Source organism: Carcharhinus amblyrhynchos, chromosome 16, assembly GCF_965287045.1.
Source record: "Carcharhinus amblyrhynchos chromosome 16, sCarAmb.v2.hapA, whole genome shotgun sequence".
NCBI lineage: Eukaryota > Metazoa > Chordata > Chondrichthyes > Carcharhiniformes > Carcharhinidae > Carcharhinus > Carcharhinus amblyrhynchos.
Window position 1 is genome coordinate 20,890,907 of NC_137339.1, and position 19,458 is coordinate 20,910,364.

Sequence of the window (19,458 nt, forward strand, 5' to 3'; positions counted from 1 at the left end):
TCCGGAAGGAGGCCAAGATGGATTATCACTCAACACTTAGCTTTTGCGCAGATGTGCTGGGCTCCCCCATCATTGAGAATGGGATATTTTTGGCGCCTCCCCATCCAGTGAGTTGTTTAATTGTCCACCATCGTTCATGGTTGGATGTGGCAGGACTACAGACCTTAGATCTGATCCACTTCTGTGGGATCACTCAGCTCTGTCTGTCACTCGCTGATTATGCTACTTGGCACCCAAGTATTCCTGCCTTGTAACTTAATCAGGTTGACATCTCATTTTCAGGTATGCTTGGTGCTTCTCATGGCATTCCCACCCACACTCTTCATTGAACCAGGGTTGATTCCCTGGCTTGATGGTAATGGTAGGGTGGGGGATATGCCAGGCTGTGAGGTTACAGATTGTGATTGAATATAATTCTGCTGCTGATGATCGCCCACACTGCTTTATAGATGCCCAATCTTGCATTGCTAGATCTGTTCAAAGTCATCCCATTTAGGATTCTGGTTGTGCCACACAACACAAAGAAGGGTATCCTCAGTGTGAAGATGGGATTTGGTCTCCACAGGGCTCTGTGGTGGTCACTCCTACTGAAACTGTCATGGACAGATGCATCTGTGGCTGGCAGCTTGGCGGTGATGATTTCAAGTATGTTTGTCCCTCTTTCCCTCTTTCTCTGTTTTTAGTTCCCTCACTACTTGCCACATTCTCAGTATTGTAACTATGCTCTTTAGGACCCAACCACCTTGTTCTGTGGTGGTGTTACCAACCCATGCTTGATGATGGACATTCCAGTCCCCACCCTTGCACTCTCAATGCTTTCTCAAAGTGGTGTTCAACATGGAGGAGTATTAATTCATCAGCTGAGGGGGTCCGTCTGTCATAATCAACAGGAAATTTCCTTGCCCATTGACCTGATGCCTTAAGATTTCATGGGGTCAATGGTCGATGTTCAGGCTTTCAAGGACAACCCAGTCCCAACTGTATGCCACTGTGCAGCCTCCATATCTGCAAATCTGTCCTGCCAGTGAGCAGGGCATACCTAGCAATGGTGATGGTGGTGTCTGGGACATTGTGTCTGGAAGGTATGATTCCGTAAACGTGACTATGTCAGGATGTTGCTTGAATAGTCTGTGGGACAGCTCTCCCAATCTTGGCACAAGCCCCTAGAAGTTAGTGAGGAGGGCTTTGCAGGGTCAACAGGGCTGGGTTTACCATTGTCGTTTCCGATGCCTCGGTTGGGGTTAGGTGATTCATCCGGTTTAATTCCTTGCCTCCCAAATCTGTTCCATTTTTCCCAGTAGTCCATGGTTGAATCCCTCCAGATAAACACATTCCCGCCAATTTGTCTTATTCAAGAAGCCAGTGGCATGTCTTTCTGCTCTAGCACCTTGACTTCTTGTGTCCCACAAGGATATATCATAGACTCCTTCCTGCATCAATATTTTGCCCCTCCGCAATATCATCTGAAGGTACACATATACACTGTTTACATGTGCATACTGTTTACACGTGTACGCTGTTTACACCTGTACGCTGTTCACACCTGTACTCTGTTTACACGTGTCCGCTGTTTACACCTGTACGCTGTTTACACTTGTACGCTGTTTACACTTGTACGCTGTTTACACCTGTACACTGTTTACACGTGTCCGCTGTTTACACGTGTATGCTGTTTACACGTGTATGCTGTTTGAAAAGGCCTACCTCAGTTCACTGAAACATTCTGAGATCGCCCCCTCTAACCCTTATCCCCATAGCCCCACATTCCCCACACACCAAAACCCCTCAGCCCCTCACTTCCATGCCTCCTCCACACCCCTCACAGCCATACTCTGCACTCTCCAGACCCCCTCATCCAAATCCCAAACCCTCTCACCACCCCTCATCCCCTTTACCTGCTAACCCATGGGTCAGCTTGCGTCAGGGTGGGTAAATCCAGCTTTAATGTTTTGGTTGCAATCAGTGGTTTATTACAGAGCTGTCATGTCTACAGTGCTATCCCCTGCCAGCAAAAAAAAACACCAGATAACAACCACCCCAGCGAAATTCCACATTGAAAACAAATCTGTGCAATGATTCAAGCTATTATTCACCCTCCAATTCTGATCCCTGCCACAATGCAGCATTATTTCTCAAACATTCAAAAAGGATTAGTGCAACTGTTTAACACGATGAAATCAAAATCAAATGAGGTTTCTGTAAATAAGAAGAATCTATACATCATTGCTTGTTTATGAAAATGTGCTAATTCCATGGGAAACAGCAGGGACCTATCCAAAAGTGACACGTTGCCATCTAAACCATCTGCTTTCACGATGACTGTGTGTTGTAGTACTTTCCAATTATAGTCCCCACTCTTCCATCTTTCCTTCGGGAACTTTTAATCTGTGCTCAGTGGCATATGGGGGTTAGAGCAGCATATTTATTGTGCATTCACAACACCGCTCACTGCTGCTGTCTTCTCTGATCAGGCAGTACTCCTGAGTCCCAGAGCAGCTCACCTCACTGTCATCAATGCTGCTTTCTGGTGACAGGAAACTATGTTCCCCAGCCCTTCGCTTTAGTGATCGTTCATTTCACTTTCTCATTCAGTTCTGCTTGGCTGTGCGCTTACTTTTTGTAAAAAACTTTTGTTTCAATCTCCCCTGAACATTCAATATAACCTTTTCACGATTTAAGCTGGGAAGTGGACCAGGAGCCTCCATTTATTGCACTGTGTTGTGAATCTAGATCAATACCTGCCTCCGTCTTGTGTCTCCAGGGAAAAAAAGAATTACCTGTAAACATCTTGTCAATTAAAGACTTAGCTTCTTCCCAATTTTCTTTTCAATTTCATCTCGCGACACTTTGAACTGAAATTAAAAGGGAACAGTCACGCATATCAAAAGCTTAGGGAGTGATTTTTGAAAAAAATCTTTGCAATGCTCCACTACCTAGGAACAGGGGATGGTAATGGACACAGAATGAAGCAACTGCTAGTCCTACCTACATATCCCCATTTGAACCTCCATTACAATTTCAAGGCAAAGGTGAATTCTGGTTGCCTGAGCTCCTGTTGAAAGTAGGAGAGATGCAATTGGTGCCACACAACTAGCCTGCTCTCAATCCAGCATTCACAGAACTATCGAATCCTATAGCGCAGAAGGAGGCTATTTGGCCCATCAAGTCTGCACCAACCACAATTTGACGCAGGCCCTATTCCCATAACCCCTTTTACCCAGCTAGTCCCCCTGACACTAAGGGGCAATTTAGCATGGTCAATCCACCTAACCCACACATCTTTGGACTGTGGGAGGAAACCAGAGCACACGGAGGAAACCCACGCAGACACAGGGAGAATGTGCAAACTACACACAGACAGTGACTCAAGCTGGGAATCGGACCGAGTTCCTGGTGCAATGAGGGACACAGTGCTAACCACTGTGCCGCCGTGCCGCCCCATGGCATGAATGGTAACAGCCATTGGAAATGATACTTAAAGGGTCCTCATCTGCTGTCAGCTGTAGCTTTATACAGCTTTAAGTTGCATTATTCTTGCAGTTGCTTATTTTACCACCTTCATCAATTTAAAAAACTGCTGTTGTCAAAGCAAGTTACTGGGCCCCTGCTGAGTTTATCCAGAGATGTTAGCACCACTGCCTCACCACGCCAGGGACCGGGGTTCAATTCCTGGCTTGGGCCACTGTCTGTGCAGATTCTGCATGTTCTTCCCATGTCTGCGTGGGTTTCTCCCTGGTGCTCCACTTTCCTCCCACAGTCTGAAACACGTGCAGGTTAGGTGCATTGACCATGCTCAGTGTATTTGGACAGGCGCAGGAGTGTGGCGACTAGGGGATTTTCATGGTAACTTCACCACAGTGTTAAGCCTAATTGTGACATTAACAAAAACATCTTTAAATGGCATTTTCTGTTTTTATTATGTATGTTTGAAAACTGCGGTGGTTGCGTCCACAGTGTTTTGAACTCAGGCTGCTTCAGAACATTGCTTATCATGGTTCCCAATGGAGAATACACCTTCTCTTCCAGCTTCTGCTTGAGATGCAGTAGTACCAGCTGATTTCCTTTCTCTCAGCTGGTGATCTGGCAGTTTGCCCATTCCATGTTAATGAGGAACAATCTGAGAATTGACACAGTTTCCCTACTGAATCATTTAGTTAGCTGGCGCATCAGCTCTGCCTATCACCCACCCATTTACTGTATCTCTTGTATAAAGCTGATGCCTTTTATTATTTACGCTGCTCATACATGATAATGGGTGGTAGGTAACATAACTTATTCCCACTCTAATACAGGACAGAGTGAGGAATCAGATGGCTTGCTCACTTATTGCTGTGGCACCTCCAGGTTGCAATTTTAATCTTTCCAGTTTGGTGCAATTTAACCTTTCCAGTTAGGTGAAATTTAATTTGAGAACAATTTATTGTTAATAATATCAGCCTGGATCAGCTATAACTAATATAGTGGGCATGCTGGTTTTAGGCAGAGTTTAAGGTGCAATATACAAGACACTAGTTATACAGCAAAAGCATAAAACCACAACAAGTGCAGCACAGTGGCACAGTGGTTGGCACTGCTGCCTTGCAGTGCCAGGGTTCCTGGTTCAACTCCAGCCTCGGGTCGCTGTCTGTATGGAATTTGCACGTTCTCCCTGGTGTCTGCATGGGTTTCCTCCAGGTGCTCCTGTTTCCTCCTACAGTCCAAAGATGTGCAGGTTAGGTTGACTGGCCATGCTAAATTGGACCCTAGTGTCAAGGGGATTAGCAGGGTAAATTTGGGGGGTTATGGGAATAAGGCCTGGGTAGGATTGTGGTCAGTGCAGACTTGATGGGCCAAATGGCCTCCTTCTGCACTGTAGGGATTCTGTAAATTCTATGAAGTAAAAAGCACTGGTCCAGATAGGTCAGGATGGATAGCACAAGCAAACATCTTGTTCTTTCTTCTTTCTCTTTTTTCTCAGTCTTTCATGTCTTTGTAAGTTCTCAAGCAACCTAAGAGGGTTAGCATGAATCTACTGTGTGGAGGTTTTCTCAATCAGCAACTGCCCTGAAGTCTTATATAGCCTCTTACTTTTTAACCTTTTTCAGGAGTTAACCTGAATAGCTGATTGACATGACCTTATCACCCTATACAATACGCCCAATAATGTATTGAGTTCTTTGTTTAAACTATGGGTAAAAGCCTGACCTAAAGTCATTAGCTATATCAAACTTTGCACGTATTTTCTGGCATTGATCGATCGGGCTTTTATCTTCCGAGGCCACCACCACCCCCAGGCAATGCTGGCTCTTCTGACATCAGTAAAAAGTCTGACAACACCAGGTTTAAGTCCAACCAATTTATTTGATAGTAAACTCACTAGCTTTCGGGGTTACCCCCTTCGTCAGGTGAATGGACAGTTCTGGCCTCAGACAGAGCATATAAAGCACAGACAGTTTACAGATAACTGATTAGAATGCGAATCTTTACACCTAACCTGCTGTTCAAGTCCTAAAGTGGCCGACAATGTGAGTGGAAGGAGCACTGATCACAGGTTAAGGAGATGTGTATTGTCTCCAGACTGTACAGTAAGTGAGGTTTTGCAAACCCAGGCAAGTCACGGGGGTTACAGATAGTGCAACATGAACCCAAGATCCCTGTTGAGACCGTCCTCATGTGTGCGGAACTTGGCTATCAGTCTCTGCTCAGCAACTCTGCGCTGTCGTGTGTCGTGAAGGCCACCTTGGAGAACGCTTACCCGAAGGTCAGACATCACCCATTCAAGAGCCAGTGAGTCTGGAAGGTGAGCTAGGGGAATAGCTGAGCACTGCCAGGGCTGAGGGAGGGAAAGTTAGCCAGGAATGAGCATATTATTAGGAGTAAAGGAGGGTGAGCACTGTTTGGGAATGAGGGAGGAATGCTGAGCCAGGTTGGAAGGTGAGTACAGTGGGGGAATAAGAGAGAAAAAGTGGGCAACACAGGAGATGGGGGAGGGAAGGTTATTGTGGGTGCAAGAGGGAGGGAAATTAGGAATTTGGGGCTGGTGAGGAGGAGGGTGAGTATTGTTGGGATGTAGGGGAGGGGTCTGAGTATTGTTGGGGTGCAGGTGAGTGGGTGAGCAGTGTCAGAGGTGACGATCTGTGAGGGAAGATGTGACCATTTCCTGAAGTGCGGGTAGGTATTTTTTAAGCTTTTCCATTACGGCTCCCATTATTAGTCAGTGACCAATGCCTGGGATTAACAGCGGGAGAATCATAGAATCCCTGCACTACAAAGGGAAGTCATTTGGTCCATCGAGTCTGCACCAACAACAATCCCACCCAGGCCCTATTCCCGTAACCCCACACGTTTACCCTGTTAATCCCCTGAAACTAACATAAATTTAGTACGGCCAATCAAGCTAACCTGCACATCTTTGGACTGTGGGAGGAAACGGAGCACCCAGAGGAAACCCACGCAGACACAGGGAAAACATGCAGACTCCACATAGATACTGTCCCAAGCCTGGAATTGAACCCTGGTCCCTAGCGCTGTGTGGCAGCAGTGCTAACCACTGTGCCACCATGCCGTCTTAGAGAAACAGTCGGTAAATATAGAGCATTAAGCCCAAGTCTCCAACACTGAGATCAGTGTCAGAGACATTCTCAGAGGGCACTGAGAATTGGAAATCTGATGCTTAATGCTATCTCCATGCACATTGTCTGCACCTTTAAGACTTGATTAGCTGTAAAGACTCGCATTCTAATCAGTATTCTGTAAACTGAGTGTGTGCCTTTATATGCCCAGTTTGTGATCAGAACGCCCCACTCACCTAACAAAGGGGCAGAGCCCTGAAAGCTAGTGGCGTTTGCTACCAAATAAACCTGTTGGACTTTAACCTGGTGTTGTGAGACTTCTTACGTTGGAAATCTGCTCATAGGAAGTTGGAACTTTCTGGGTGAATGGTGCACACGTATCTGCTTTGGAATATTCTCATGTGAAGAAAGAAAATGAGGTGTTGGATGCAGGTTACCCATTTTACGTTGTTACACGATAGGTTACTTCATACCTTAGAGTCCAACAAGTGTATCAGGGCTTTGATAAGAAATTGGTTACATTTCCATTGGCGCAGGGTTGTTACTAATGGCTGTGGTTCTGCATGGAGACCAATTTTTAGTGATATCAGCCGAGGATCTGTACTGGGCCCTCTTCATCTTTGTCAGTGATCTGGTTAAAGTTGTTTGGGAATTGCTCTGCAATTTCTAGGATGATATAAAAATTTGTCAGGGTGCTCAGACATCACATGAGAAAAAGTAAGTTATAAGAAGTTGGTAGTTGATACAGATAAAGTTAACATTATACTCTGGGTGGAGCTAATGTAATCATGTATATTCCAAGCAGGGGTGCAACTGAATGTATTCAAAGTAATAAATGGATTAAATGTGATCAACGTGGATAGGCTATTTGAGTTAAATTGGTTAGGGAGAACTGGGGGGACAAATGTAAGTTATGTCAGCATAGGAATAAGTTAGATTTCAAAAGATATTTCTTTTCACAGAAAGTCACAATTTACGGGATACAGTGATGGCTGATGCAATGAATGTGAACTTACTGCAAATGTTCAAAAGTGTTTATACATCAGTAATAAATAATTGACTAAAGCGCCTTTGGATGTATTAGTATGAGAAGAATGCTACATAAATGCAAATTTTTAAATTTTGCATCTGGAGGCTCAAAGCAGAAAGCCTTGCTACACAGAAACTTGGATCAGAGGATCAGGTGAGGGGATCAGTCTGCCCAGTTTGTGGCCCTCATTATTTTCTAGTGATTATTTTTAATGATTCTCCAAACTGGACACCTGCAAAGCAACACACTATGCTCAGAGCAGATCTTCGCTAAATGTAAACATGTTTACTGCTGAAAAAACATACATGCCTTTGAAGCTTTCCACCTGACACTCATCAGGATAGATTCGTCAGAACATCGTTTCATAGAATCACAGAATCGTAGAATCACTAAGTGCAGAAGGAGGCCTTTGGCCCATCAAGTCTGCACCGACCACAGTCTCACCCAGGCCTATTCCCGTAACCCCACATATTTACCCTGCTAATCCCCTTGACAGTAGGGACAATTTAGCGTGACCAGTCCACCTAACCAGCACATCTTTGGACTGTGGGAGGAAACCGTAGCACCTGGAGGAAACCCATGCGGACATATTTTAAAGAGAAGAACAATTTACACTGGATGAGAAAATTGTTTGGCAATTGGACTGTGATTGGTAGCAGTATTGCCATGGAGAATGTACCAGAGAACAGTTAACCACAAAGCTTTTATTTAAATTCAAACACGGCAGGTCAATTCTAATTGATCAAGGCAGTTCCATGGGGAACAAACCAGGAAATTGCTGTCCCCCAGGCTTTTGTAGGGTTGAAAAAGGCACTATGTACAGTAATGTGCTTTCAGTTTCCAACGGACTGGGTGTGTGACTACATGTAGCTTCGAGCACATGTAAACAGGCCACAGCCAGCCCAACTCATTGGTGGTGATTTTCCAGTCCTGCCTGTGTTTGGAATTGGTGCAGGGGTGGGGGGACTGGAAAATTTGGAGAGCAACCTTTCTTTAACCCCAGGCCCATAGATTAACTCTCAACTGCCCAGTGAAATGGCGAATGAAGCCATTCAGTTTGAGGGTAATTAGAGTTGGGTACCAATGCTGGCCTTGTCAGTGATGCCCACATCCCATGAAAGAAAGAAAACATGACTCATTTGTGTGTGTTGCTCAAGTTCTGTACTACCAAGCGACTAAATTTAAACTTATGAATACTGTATTACTCTGTTTAATATTCAATTTGGCTGTTCCTGTGAGAATTATTTTCACTTGTTTGTGCTGTGAAGTCAGTGGCCTTTATAGAATTGCAGTCAAGTGCTTCACAATAACTTAGATTTGCATAACATTCTTACCATAGCAAATATTCAAAGGCACATCATATGAGCTTTGAACAAAATTATACATCCAGCCAAATTGGGCAGCACGGTGGCACAGTGGTTAGTACTGCTGCCTCACATCACCAGGGACCCGGGTTCGATTCCCCGCTTTGGTCATTGTCTGTGCAGACTCTTCACATTCTTCTGCGTGGGTCTCCTCCAGGCGCTCCAGTTTCCCTCTCACAGTCAGAAAGTCGTGCTAGTTCAGCGCATTGGCCATGCTAAATTCTCCGTCAGTGTACCCGAACAGGTGCTGGAGTGTGGCGACGAGGGGATTTTCGTAGTAACTTCATTGCAGTGTTAATGTAAGCCTACTCGTCGCACTAATAAATAACAATCACATTCAGAGATATTAGGGTGGGTGACCAAATGTTTGGTGCAAGAGAAAGGAGTGACCTAAAGGCAGGGATAGTTAGGGAGGTTAAAGAAATCAGGAATGTTGCAGGGGGCAGTGCCAGGTTACCGTCCATGGGGGCTCACTGCCACCAGGTTCTAATTGCCAGCTGCCAGTTTCCTGTTTCTAAAGTCCTGTTGTAACCCCCCCCCACCCCAATATGATGTCATGCCAACAGCAGGTGGTGGGGGCTGGGAGAGGGCTTTCCTATGTGTGTAGATGTCACAGTGGGGAGGCCCGCTAATTATATTAAAATGTATTCCAAATAGGGCTCCCGTCTTTGCATGGTGAGAACGCCGTTATATCACTGGTGGGCGGGAGGGTGGGGGTGGATGATCAAGAGGAGAATTCCCATTGGCGTAAAAGCCTTCTGGGACACCCACTCGATTCCCCATCCCCTCCGCCATTCCCACCCACTGAAAAAGGGGGTGAAAAATCTCCCTTAGGAACTTATCACACAGCAGTCACTGCATCAATGCTAATCTTTGCTAATTCACAGTCAGAATCCTTTTCCTTTTCTTTCTGCACCAGGTGAAATGCTGCAGATACTGGCCAGATGATACCGAACTATATGGAGACATTAAAGTCACACTTGTTGAGACAGAACCACTAGCAGAATACGTTATACGGACTTTCACAGTTCAAAAGGTACGTAAAATTCACCACTTCAGGCAGTAAGATGTTTCAAAATCTACAGGAGGAGGCAATAACCTAGTGATATTATCGCTACACTATTAATCCAGAAACTCAACTAATGTTCTGGGGACCCGGGTTCAAATCCTCCACAGAAGATAATGAAATTTGAATACAATTCAAAAAGGAATCTGGAATTAAGAGTCTACTGGTGACCATGAAACCATTGTCAATTGTCGGAAAAACCCATCTAGTTCACGCATGTTCTCCAGGGAAGGAAATCTGCCGTCCTTACCTGGTCTGGCCTACATGTGATTCCAGAGTCACAGCAATGTGGTTGGCTCTCAACTGCCTCTGAAATGGCCAAACAAGCCATTCAGTTCAAGGACAACTAGGGATGGGCAATAAGTGCTGGCCAGCCAGTAACGCCCATGTCCCACAAATTACTTAAAAAATGCATCTTAATGCTGGAAAGTGCAATGAATACAGATACTGTCAGATTAATGTTTGTATATTGTATTTCTATAACACTGAAGTAGAATAAATATCTGCAAATAAAATAATCAAATTGATTAAACCAAATAATAGTTCTGATGTATGGCATTTTGACTGGCAATGCCATAAGTAATTATTGATATAATTAATTGCTCTGTGGTGGAACCACTCTGAAAAATTTCATACTTTGATGACAAAATTTTGATGATAGGTTAGCAAGCGTTGGTTTGGTTTTCAGACAGTTTATTTCATTGCTGACTGACCTTGCTATTGCTTGCTGGGGTAGATTCTGGATATCCCTGGATACCTCTGCCGAGTAGCATATACTATGACTGTTGGTGGGCTATCAAATAATGGGAAGGACATGAAACCAAGTGAACTTAGTCAGATCCTCACCTGAATTTCCACACATGCACTTGGCAACAGAAGTCAATGGATCGTGTTGAGACAGAGAATGCCAGTTCTCTCAGCGCAATTCTGGCTTTTCATAGAATCATAGAACCCTACAGTGCAGAAAGAGGCCCTTCAGCCCATCGAGTCTGCACCAAACACAATCCCACCCAGGACCCACCCCCATATCATACCCGCTAATCCCTCTAACCTACACATCCCTGGACACTAAGGGGCAATTTCTTAGCATAGCCAATCAACATAACCCGCACATCTTTGGACTGTGGGAGGAAACCGGAGCACCCGGAGGAAACCCACGCAGACACGAGGAGAATGTGCAAACTCCACACAGACAGTGACCCGAGCCAGGAATTGAACCCAGGACCCTGGAGCTGTGAAGCAGCAGTGCTAACCACTGTCCTACCGGTTTTCCTGCTAAAATAAGAGATTCCAGCATAGATTAGACCTGAATGACTGAGTGTTTTACTAACCAGATCTCCAAACTGCATAGGAATCAATCAGTGTTGGGGGCAAACTCTCCGCTGGTTGGAGTCATACCTGATACATAGGAAGATGGTTATGGTTGTGGAGGGTCAGTGATCTCAGCTCCAGGACATCCCTGCAGGAGTTCCTCAGGGTAGTGACTAGACCCAACAATTTTCAACCGCTCCATCAATGACCTTCCCTCCATCATAAAGTCAGAAATGGGGATGCTTGCCGATGATTGCACAATGTTCAGAACCATTCACGACTCCTCAGATACTAAAGCAGTCCAGGTTCAAATGCAACAAGAACAATATCCAGGCTTGGGCTAACAGTGGCAAATAACATTCGCGCCACACAAATGCCAGGCAATGATCATCACCAATAAGAGACACTCTAACCATCACCCCTTGACATTCAATGGTGTAACCATCACTGAATCCCCCCACTGTCAACATCTTTGGGGTTACCATTGACCAGAAACACAACTGGGCCCACCACATAAACACAGTGGCTACAAGAGCAGATCAGAGGCTAGGAATACTGTGGCAAGTAACTCACCTCCTGACTCTCCAAAACTTATCCATCATCTACAAGTCAGGAGTGTGGTGGAATTCTCCCCACTTGCCTGGTGGGTGCAGTACCAACAACACTCAAGTAGCTTGACACCATCCAGGATAAAGCAGCCCGCATGATTGGCAACACATCTACAAACATTCAATCTCTCTACCACCGACACTCAGTAGCAGCAGTGTGTACTATCTACAAGATGCAATGCAACCGTTCACTGAAGATCCTTAGACAGCACCTTCCAAACCCACGACCACTTCTATCCAGAAGGACAAGAGCAGCAAATAAATGGAAACACCACCACCTGCAAGATCTCCCCGCCCAAGCCACTCACTTTCCTGACTTGGGAATATATCACCATTCCTTCACAGTCACTGGACATCCTGGAATTCCCTCCCTAATGGCATTATGGGTCAACCCACAGCACATGGACTGCAGTGATTCAACAAAGCAGCTCACCAGCACCTCGGGCAACTAGGGATGGGCGATAAATGCTGGCCAGCCAGTGACGTCCATGTCCCACGAATGAATAAAAAAAACATGCAATCTCAGGGCCTTGGAAATTCAGGGATGGAAATCCTGTCAATTTAACCTCATCTGCTTTTGAATTTCTTATTTGATGGTTTTCCCCAGTGTTTCTTGTGGGAGGGAATTTTGATACTCTGTTTTCTATTTGTAGAATAAATACCAGGTCTGAACATCAGAATTACTTGCAGCAGCAACTTGAGATATATGCAAATTAATAGGAATATGGAGTCAAATGCTATGGAGCCAAATCTCCCACCACCAGCTAAAGGGAGATAACTTGTATGCAAGATTGCAGTGTGCAGTGCTGAATGTAAGAATATAAGAATTTTGGAAGACTGCATGTCTGTGCCAAGACTCCTTGATGTGCAATTATGCAGTCCTTGGAAATAATAGCTTAGGTCTCCCAGATTGTGAGTTGAATGTTGCTTTACTATAATCATCCTGACAATATCCATCACGTGAGTCAATAGCATGACAGTAAATGATTAGCTGCTATTAAAAGGTAAATTTCTGCCCCTGTAAAAGGGCCATATTAGGACTTTTTCCTACAGTGCCAGAGCAAAGGGCATTTCATTAGAATTTTACAAGGGCGTTTCCCAATTAGCACTGATTACCTGAACCTACACTGATGTGACATTTCATATCCAGCATCTAAGTTGTCATGTTAGTTGATATGTGTTGTTAGACTGTAATTAGACATGTCACCATTGATAAAGTGACAACCACTTGTCACTGGGGCTATTATCTCTGTATGCATTTGACTTCAGCACCACAAGCACGTAGCTTCTAACATTTGAGTTCCAAATTCATGGACCCATAGAGATTGATAACTTTTTTGAAAGGAAGGAAATCTCCTCAACACCAACGGAAAGAAAGCCACAGGAAAATCACTTTTAGTGTAACAAATCATCTAAAATCAGCATCAATTAACAGGTGAAAGATATTTCAAATAAAAAGGTAAATTTCACTTTACTCGATATAACAATGATACATCTCAGCGTGCAATCTCACAGGGGGCGATCTTACCAAAAAAATTGTAAGTGCCAAATGAGGGTGATAATGGGAGAAATCTGTGCCTTTTTTTGGGCGAGTTAAAAATTGAATCTTACCTGACTCTGTCAAAAAATTGCGGCCAAACTTATTTCTCAGGGGCCGAGCTCGGCTGAAAGCCGGCAGATAGCAGCAGAGGGCGCAATTGTGTATGCTTACATTTCGATGTTCTGGGAGCACAGGGATCTGACGGTTACTGCCTCCTCCAACTACTGCAGGCCTTCATGGCTGAATTCCACCCCCCTTGCTACTGCGAGGTTCCACAGCTGATCACCACCACCGCCCCCCCCCCCCCCACCCCCCAAACCAGGAGGTGAGAAATCGGGCACAAATCTGATAACTTGGTTCTCTCATGATGTTGCTGGCTCATCAGCCCATCAGCCAGTGGGGCAAGAAGATAGGATCATGGCCAAAGTCTTTCCAATTAGGCCTATGCTTTCCATGTTCTCTCACTTCCAACTCAATTGTTTCAGCCCTTGAGTCTCATTCGCCAGCAGCTGTTTTTAATCCAAAATTACTGGACTCTAAACTGCAGAAAATGTACTCTTCATTAAATCCCCACAAAAATCTCATACCTCATGCTGCAGTCTCAGTAGAGATAAGTAATCTTGTATTCAAAGTTTTCAGTAACTGCCTTCTCAGCCATCATCAATGGTTTGTTCCTTTGCTCCTGCACTTCCTTTTCAGAATTATATCTTTTACCTTCTATTGCCTCCCCTCATACTTCCCATCAGATGAATCAAATTTAATCTGCAACGTGTCCATCCATTCTATCAGTTTGTCTATGTCCTCTTGAAGTTCTACACCATCCTCTTCACATTTCACAATACTTCCAAGTTTTGTGCCTTTTGCAGATTTTGAAATTGTAGCCGATGAGGCTATGTCAAGGTCATCAACATGTATCAAGAAAAGCAGGATTCCTAACACCGACCCCCAGAGACCCCCACTGTGCACCTTCCTCCAGTCCAATAAACAACCATCTATTTCGTGTTACTCAGCCAGTTTTTGAATCCAAGCTACTAGTGTCACATTGATTCCATAGGCTGTAACTTTGCTGTCAAGTCAGGGATTTAACAGGAGTCGCATTACTCTAACAATTGAGAGACTTAGCAGCAAGAAGGAGAGGGGCTGCAAAATGCCACCACCCTGTCCTTGCTTCTGATCCCCTGCCCCATCTCCATTCTGCAACCCCCACCCCATGATTCCTATCCCATCCATACTCTATCGGGCTTCACCCGTGGAACTGACTGGTGTTTCTCATTGGTTCCCCTACCGTGGATGAGATCTACATTGGCCCCACAAAATTTAACCTCCCTTCCACTGTGACCAGGGCAGAATCTGCTTCCTTGACGGAGGTAGATGCAAAGTATTGATTTAATATCTCAGCCAATGCCTCCTGTGTGAGTTCTTTTAGTCCCTAAATCAGTACCTCCCCCCCTCTCTTTTCTCCATCCTTTTACTATTTTTATGCCTATGGAAGACATTTGAATTCCCTTTTACATTAGGCCAGTCCCTTCTCATACTCAGTCTTTGCTTCTCTTATTTATTTTTAAATTTCCCCTCTGAGAGCTTCTATATTCAGTTTAGTTCTCAATTGTATAATCCACCTGACATCTGCCATATGCAATTTTTTTCGGCTTCTTCTCAGTCTGTATCTCTTTCATCATCGAGGGAGCTTTGTATTTCTTTACACTATCTTTCCCCAACATGGGAATACACTTTGCCGCAAGCACAGTGCCATAATTTTCTATACAAGTGTTGATTTGTAGAGCAAGCAGAACTGGAGGCACTGCAAGTCGAGCAATAATTACCTGGTACCACTGGCACAGAATGACACATAACATCACATTGTCTTGGGAAGGTGATGGCCTAGTGGTTTAATTGCTAGACTATTAATCCAGAAACTCAGCTAATATTCTGGGGACCCGGGGTTCAAATCCCACTGCGGCAGTTGGGGAATTTGTATTTAATAAAAATATCTGGAATTGAGAATCAACTGATGTCCATGAAACCATTGTCAGAAAAACCCATCTGGTTCAGTAATGTCCTTTAGGGAAGGAAATCTGCCGTCCTTACCTGGTCTGGCCTACATGTGACTCCAGGACCACAGCGATGTGGTTAACTCTCAGCTGCCCTCTGTTACGGCCTAGCAAGCCCATGTCCCAGGAATGAATTAAAAAAATGTACACCCAGATTAAATGTTTTTGTACTGGCAGCCTTTACAGACCATCGCCTGACAACAATAAAAACAATTGTACACAATGTACACAGAACCTAAAGGGAACTTGGACTAAATTCTACACCAAAACAACATGCTGCATTTTGCACTGACCCAGACGTCACCACATTTTCCTGAAACTTTACCAATATCTGGCAAACGTGACAGACTATGGGGGTAAACATTTTTTACCAGTGCATGGCTGATTGCCTCCCAGATTGTAGAAAATAACAAAAACCAATCTGATGGCTGATATTCACAACTTTGCTTCTGGAGTTTTAATAAAAATTAAATCAAGTCACTGTTAATAAAGGTGAAGTAAACTAATCCTGAATGTACCTTTCACAATTATCAGGCACCTAAATTACTAGTTAACCAGTTTAAAAATTGCTTATTCGTTCGTAAGCTACAACTTGCAGAGGGCTTGTAAAATAGACGAAGAAGGAAGTGTTTAAAATTCTTTCATAAACCTGACCTTAACTGATAAGGCTGTCAACTTCAAGCTAACGCTCTATGTAATAAACCTGGCTATACATCAGCAAAGAGATCAACTCAAAGTCCACCACTACAAGGTGTTTTATCATTTGAAAAAGAGCAACAAAGAAAAGGAAGAATACTATCCTAGTGTTAATACGCAGGGGCGGCACGATGGCACAGTTGGTTAGCACTGCTGCCTCACACTGCAGGGATCTGGATTCAATTCCAGTCTCGGGTGACTGTGTGGAGTTTGCACGTTCTCCCCGTGTCTGCATGGGTTTCCTCCAGGTGCTATAGTCCAAAGGTGTGCATATTAGGTAGATTGGCCATGGTATATTGCCCCTTTGTGTCGGGGGAATTAGCAGGGAAATACGTGGTGTTACAGGAATAGGGCGCGGGTAAGATTGTTGTTGGTGCAGGTTCGATGGGCCGAATGGCCTCATTTTGCACTGTAGAGATTCTATGATTTGGGGCATCATTGAGTGAAAGTAAGTGCTTGCACACTTTAATTAACGAATGCAACATCATCTGCTACATGAAGCTGAGTGAACAGGCACTGGAAGGATGTAAACCTTAGCTGTGTTTGAAAATTACACCTACAAAATCACCCGAATGCTGGAAATCTGAAATAAAAACAAAATGTTGGAAATGCTCAGCAGGCCTGGCAGCATCTTTGGAGAGAGAAACAAGGTGAATATTCATACCGTGCTGCCATTGCCAGTGAGAATGCAGAATTTGACACTCAGCCAAATCTCCCGTCACTACAGCAGTACCTGAGAATCCCATTGGCGTGAACAGCTGGAGAATTCCAGTCAACATTTCAAATCAAAAACCTCTTGCAGAATCCTTCAAATATTAACTTGTTAAAACATAATACTGAAAGACAGAAAGGGGTAGAGTATTCACCTTGCTGCCGTGGGCATTGCGATTGGCTGGATGATATCGAAACTGCCTGATTTTTCAGTTTCAGAGTATAGAAACTAGAAGCAGGAGTAGGCCGATCGGCTCTTCGAGCCTGCTCCACCATTCAGTTTGATCTTGGCTGATCATCAAATTCAATATCCTGAACCCACCTTCCCCCAATCACTTAAGAGCAGTGAGCTCTGAGGACAAACATTGGCTGCTGGGCTACTGCAGGATCTTCCCAGTATCTTTATTTAGATACAAGCAAAGACTATGAATATAAATATATATGAATACAAGTCTTTGCTTGTATCTATATAAAGTGGGCATTCAATGAAATAAGTAGAAGAGAACCTTTTTTTTATAATGTGAATATCTCATTTTGACTTCTTTCCTTTATAGAAGGGTAATCATGAAATCCGGGAGATTAGACAGTTCCACTTCACTAGCTGGCCTGATCACGGAGTACCATGCTATGCAACAGGTTTATTGGGATTTGTAAGACAAGTGAAGTTCCTGAACCCAACTGATGTTGGTCCCATTATAGTACATTGCAGGTATGTCATAGCCAAAGTATACATTTTATTCACCACTTGACACTCAATCCATTTATCACTCGACTATTACCGTTTTTATACTGTTTGTACCAAAAATAAATGCAGTTGCATTAAGGATTACAAGAAGTGGAAAAAAATGAAGTAAAAGTGAAACCCACTTTTAATGTCCCTGAATTTTATTCTATTTTGATGCAGCTAAAAGTAAAATGAGTGTTACAATTGGACATCCAGATTGCTTTAAGCAGTGTGTTGCTTTTCTCTCATTGTTGTGACATTTTTGTGTTTCAGTGCGGGCGCAGGGAGGACGGGATGTTTTATTGCTATTGACATAATGCTTGACATGGCAGAAAGTGAAGGTGTCGTGGACATTTACAATTGTGTCCGAGAACTTCGCTCACAGAGAGTCAACATGGTACAGACAGAGGTATTGATGATGAGATTTATTCAGAATGATTTCACTGTTGTGAGATTTTACCTTTGATTTTGCTCTTTCATTTTTGTCCAGTAAAAGTTTCCCTTTCGATTAATGTAGTAAATGTTATCAGTATATTTTTGTCACTGGAAAAGTGTAGAAATGTTAATTGAATTGCATCTTGACCGAAAGCGAATAGATTTTCAGCCCATTCCAAAATGATTTTTTCTGTTATAATCATAGAACAGAACAGAATCCCTAAAGCGCAGGAGACCATTTGGCCTATCGAGTCTGCAACGACCACAATCCCACATAGGCCGTAACCCCACATTTTCACCCTGATAATTCCCTGACATGAGGGTCATTTAGCATGGCCAACCAACCTAGCCTGTATCCCTCTACTCTCTGTTTATTCATATACCTGTCACGATGCCTTTTAAACATTGCTGTTGTATCTACCACCTCCTTTGGCAGCATATTTCAGGCATTTAGCCATCCCCTGTGCAAAAAACTAGCCTCTCCCATCTCCTTTAAACTTTCCCCCTTTTACTGTAAACCTATGTTCCCTGGTAACTGGCACTTCCATCCTAGGAAAAAGACTCCGATTATCCATCCGATCCATGCATTTCAAAATTTTGTAAACTTCTATCGGGTCGCCCCCGACCCACCCACCCACCTCAGTCTCCGACGTTCAAGTGAAAACAAACCAAGTTTGTCCAATGTCTCCTCGTAGCTAATATCCTCCAAACCAGGCAACATCCTGCTGAACCTTTTCTGTACCCTCTCTTTGTAGGTTGGAGATAGCGTACCTGCAACTTCGTACTATATGCTATTGTTGCATAAGGGAAGTAGATAACTGACACGTTCCATCCCATTCAATTTATTTTATTTATTTATTTATTAGTGTCACAAGTAGGCTTACGTTAACACTGCAATGAAGTTACTGTGAAGATCCCGCAGTCGTCATACTCCAGCGCCTGCTCGGGTACACAGAAGGAGAATTCAGCATGGTCAATCCACTTAACCCGCACATCTTTGGACTGTAGGAAGAAACCGGGGCACCTGGAGGAAACCCACGCAGACACTGGGAGAATGTGCAAACTCCACACAGACAGTGACCCAATCCAGAAATTGAACCCGGGTCCCTGGCGCTGTGAGGCAGCAATGCTAACCACTGTGCCATCAGGTTGTTTTTCTTCTCAGTGGGTTAGGGGAGAAAAGGCTAAACAGTTTCCACCTTCAGACATATTCTACCTCAGACGTATTCTCTTGATAGGACAAGGTGCCTTAGAGCATGCTTATCACAACGTATATCAAAATGCACTAATTCCGAAGCCAACAATACCTGTGCTGGCTTGGTCATATTCACCAGAAGGGTGATGGCCATAGACCCAAAGAGCTTCTGTATG

At 44.0% G+C, this 19,458-nt stretch overlaps 1 protein-coding gene across 5 annotated transcripts in view; it reads left to right on the forward strand.

The window, feature by feature from the left end:
* LOC145353875 (receptor-type tyrosine-protein phosphatase T-like) overlaps window positions 1-19,458 on the forward strand; it is a 1,296,999-nt gene that overhangs the window by 1,249,095 nt on the left and 28,446 nt on the right. For all 5 annotated transcript variants that reach the window (XM_080204786.1, XM_080204787.1, XM_080204789.1 and 2 more), the window contains 3 exons: window positions 9,865-9,981; window positions 17,483-17,637; window positions 17,926-18,061. In XM_080204786.1, the coding sequence (XP_080060912.1) occupies window positions 9,865-9,981; window positions 17,483-17,637; window positions 17,926-18,061 (408 nt within the window). The remainder of the gene's footprint in view (window positions 1-9,864; window positions 9,982-17,482; window positions 17,638-17,925; window positions 18,062-19,458) is intronic.